This window comes from Thermobia domestica, chromosome 8 (assembly GCF_964235325.1).
Source record: "Thermobia domestica chromosome 8, izTheDome1.hap1.1, whole genome shotgun sequence".
Lineage (NCBI taxonomy): Eukaryota > Metazoa > Arthropoda > Insecta > Zygentoma > Lepismatidae > Thermobia > Thermobia domestica.
Window position 1 is genome coordinate 274,583,765 of NC_137461.1, and position 3,422 is coordinate 274,587,186.

Sequence of the window (3,422 nt, forward strand, 5' to 3'; positions counted from 1 at the left end):
ACATTGGTTCGAGCTCAGAATTCGAAGACGCAGAACCGCCCGAACTCTCACTGACTGGAGGAAAAATTGGACAAATTGCTCTATCTTTGCTACGAGACTTCTCACTCGACCCGAAAAATTGCGTTGGTATTGGTACAGATGGTTTTTCCGTCATGACCTCTCAAAGTTGCGGGGCAGTGCAGGAGATCCAGAAGGAGGCTTCAAACGCGCTGTACTGTTCATATTGCAATCACAGCCTCAACTTGTCCATCTTCAGGTCAGTATAGTGCGTGAGGAAATGTCTGGGAACAATGAAAGAGATCATTGTGTTTCCCACCGCATCGTCAAAACGTAATACTGTCCATAAGCTTACGCTTGGTGGCCAATTGGAGACATTTTGTGAAACGAGATGGGTTGAACGGAACGACATGGTGTTACAATTTCATTTGAAATTTCAAAAAAAAATTAGTGAGACTCTACAGTGTGTTCCAAGTGATCCAAGTTAGATACAGCCAAAGCACGGGCACTTTCTTCTGCCATGCACGACAACGAGTTTATCGTATTACTTGTCTTCAGGATGTTCTCACGATAACTCTCTCCTTCATCGACTTTTCCAGAAGACAGATTTAGACATGAACGGAGCGTCAGATGTCATTCAGGACACTATCGCAGCATTAAACAAGAAGCGTTCAAACAGCAAAGCAGAATTCAAGTCAATTTTCGAAGCAATATCCAGAATGGCTGCCATAGTGTCGACATGCAAATTCGAACTCCTCATCTCACCCAAAGACAAACACATCGTACTCATTTCAGGGCAGATGACCCGACATCTTACTACTGAAGAACTGTCTACATTCCGTTGATGGAGTCGGTCGTAGAAGACCTCAAAATGCGTCTTGCGCCGGAAGTTTTAAACGTATACGGACTCAACATTCTAATGCCAACACGTGCAACTGACAAAACTCTAGCAACACCTCCGCGTTCTAAAACTATCGGACTTTACAAAAATATAGGAACTGAAGAAGAATTCTGTTTTCCCTCCTTAAATCTGAATTTGCAACCTGTACTTCTAAATGGAAAAGAATTAAAGAGGAAGGTGAAACTCTATCACGGACTGCGTTGGAAGCCTTGGCCACCAGTGACGAAAATTTTCGCGTGATTATTCGAAAACTGCTGTGCATACTTGTAACCCTGCATTCGAGTGTGGCCAGTGCAGAACGATCTTAATCCACATTACACCGACTGAAAACGTGGTTGCGATCTCGATCTGGCGAAAAGCGGCTGAATGGAAAAAATGAAAATGAAATTTTTGAGTTTTACGTCCCATGGTTATGCGGGCTAGGCTAAAGGAGACGGTGCTGATGAGCAGTGAATGAAATGGAGAAAGTAGGAGGACTAGCACTTTTGAATGTCACAGGAAAATTGTCGTAGATCGCGACAATATTATATCGACAGATACGCCTTGGGTGGTATTCACCAAAAAGCGCGTTTTGCATTGTAACTTGTCGTAATTTCTTTTGCCCTTTTGTCTAATTCATTTTACTAAAATACAGAAACATTATGAGCGTTCTAAGAACTGTTTAACCTGATATTTTTCTAGCGAAATATTTAGTAAAGCATAGCCACGACCAGGCCTGTAGACAGAATATCGTTTTGGGGGAGGGGGCATTATGGTAAAAATTCCGTAGCCATTCTATCTTTTACCCCCTTTCCCTGAATCCGTTTTACCTTTCTTTTTTTTGGGGGGGGGGTAATTTATGGGAACATGTTCCACTCCACAACAAAGAGCCCCCCACCCAAGACGTTTGGTTTAATCCGCCAGTGGTTGGGTGTAGGAATATTGTTGATACGTGTTTCCGTTTTGCAGGTATAACAAGTGAAAGATGGCGTTCAAGATCCCCAATCCATCCAAACAGGACCAGCGTGCCGTCATCCAGTTTCTGAGTGCCGAAGGTTATCAACCAGCTGAAGTATTCCGGCGTATGAAAGACGTGTGTGGTGATGCATGCATCTCCAAAACAACAGTGGTGGACTGGGCCAGAACGTTTCGGAAGGGGCGTGAACAAACCACTGACTATCCCCGTCCTGGTCAAGCCCATGTTGTTGCCACAGAAGACACGCGTGGAAAGGTGAATGCGGCTATAGCTACCACGGATAGACGCATTAGTATTCAGTCCATAGCGAACGGGTTAAACATGAGTTATGGTACTGCTCAAAAAATTGTGAAAGATCTGGGGTATCATAAAGTGTGCGTGCAGTGGATTCCCAGGGTGTTGACGCAAGACCAAAAGTTGGAGCGTATGGGTTGCGCCATTGAAAATTTGTCACATTACCATTTGGAAGGTAACGACTTCTTGCTGCGCATCGTTCCTGAGGATGAGGATCGTTGCTTGGTGCCATCATTTTGAACCGAGTTCAAAGTCTTCCAGTATGCAGTATGCAGTCTTCCCCTCATCTCCACGTTCCGAAAAGTTCAAGACGCAACCGTCTGTGGGGAAAGTTATAGTGTCTGTGTTCTTTGATTGACATGGACTATTATTGCTCGACTTCCAGGAACCAAGACAGTCCAACAACGCCGTACACTACTGTCAGACCTTCACACAGTTATGAAGAGCTATCAAAAACAAAAGGCCTGGTTTATTGACCGATTGAGTCATTGTGTTGCATGACAACGTGCATCCACACGTTGCAAACCAAGTGCAGGATTTGTTTCAACGATTTAAGTGGGAAATGTTGTTACACTCGCCCTACAGCCCTGACCTTTCACCTTGTGACTTTCACATCTTTGTGCCCCTAAAGAAGGCATTGAAAGGTCAGAGATTTCAGTCTGACGCTGAGGTTCAGGACGCTGTGCGTGATTGGTTTGATAGTCAGCCGTCCAAATTTTACATGGACGGCATTTGTAAGTTGGTGACACAGTGGGACAACCCCATCAGGATTCTTCCGCCTACAAGCGGACAATTTGTCCATGCCGACCAGATGCCGCGGTTGGATTGCCGGCGCCGGACGCCGCAGTCTTTCTGCGCGATTTTCGACCGCGACGAATAGTTGCCTTACCGAGCAATCGGCAAACACTGTAAATGAGCATTAAATGCGCCGGCGCCGCCGTCGGAAAGTTGTCTTGCCGAGCAGTCGGCAAATAGCCGTAAAGACGCAGCAAATGCGCCGGCGCTGCCGTCGAAAAGAGGCCGGCATAAAGAGTCGGCTGAGGGTCGGAAAGAGGCCTTTCCGACTGTTTTGTCAGCTCTGACGGTCGGCAACAGTCGGCAAAGAGTCAGCAAAGGGCGTTTTATTTTACGATTTTCGACCGGCTGCCTCCAGCGGCCTGCCACCGTCGACGGCGGCAATCCCTCTTTCCGACTGCAACTTCCTGATGGGGTAAGTGTCTCAACGTTCATGCTGACTTCTTCTGAACAATACTTTCACTGCACGCTAATCACAGA

General features: G+C 46.1%; 1 protein-coding gene across 1 annotated transcript; it reads left to right on the plus strand.

Annotated features, from left to right (window-relative positions):
- Positions 1 to 1,862: 1,862 nt before the first annotated feature.
- LOC145692581 (histone-lysine N-methyltransferase SETMAR-like) lies at positions 1,863 to 2,387 on the plus strand. The gene has a single exon (XM_081767893.1). It carries the CDS (start codon positions 1,863 to 1,865, stop codon positions 2,385 to 2,387), a length of 525 nt encoding a protein of 174 aa, XP_081624019.1.
- Positions 2,388 to 3,422: the final 1,035 nt, after the last annotated feature.

What these genes read in the sequence shown, in the direction of transcription:
- LOC145692581 (XM_081767893.1), top strand. Translation starts at nt 1,863, where the DNA reads ATGGCGTTCAAGATCCCCAATCCATCCAAACAGGACCAGCGTGCCGTC.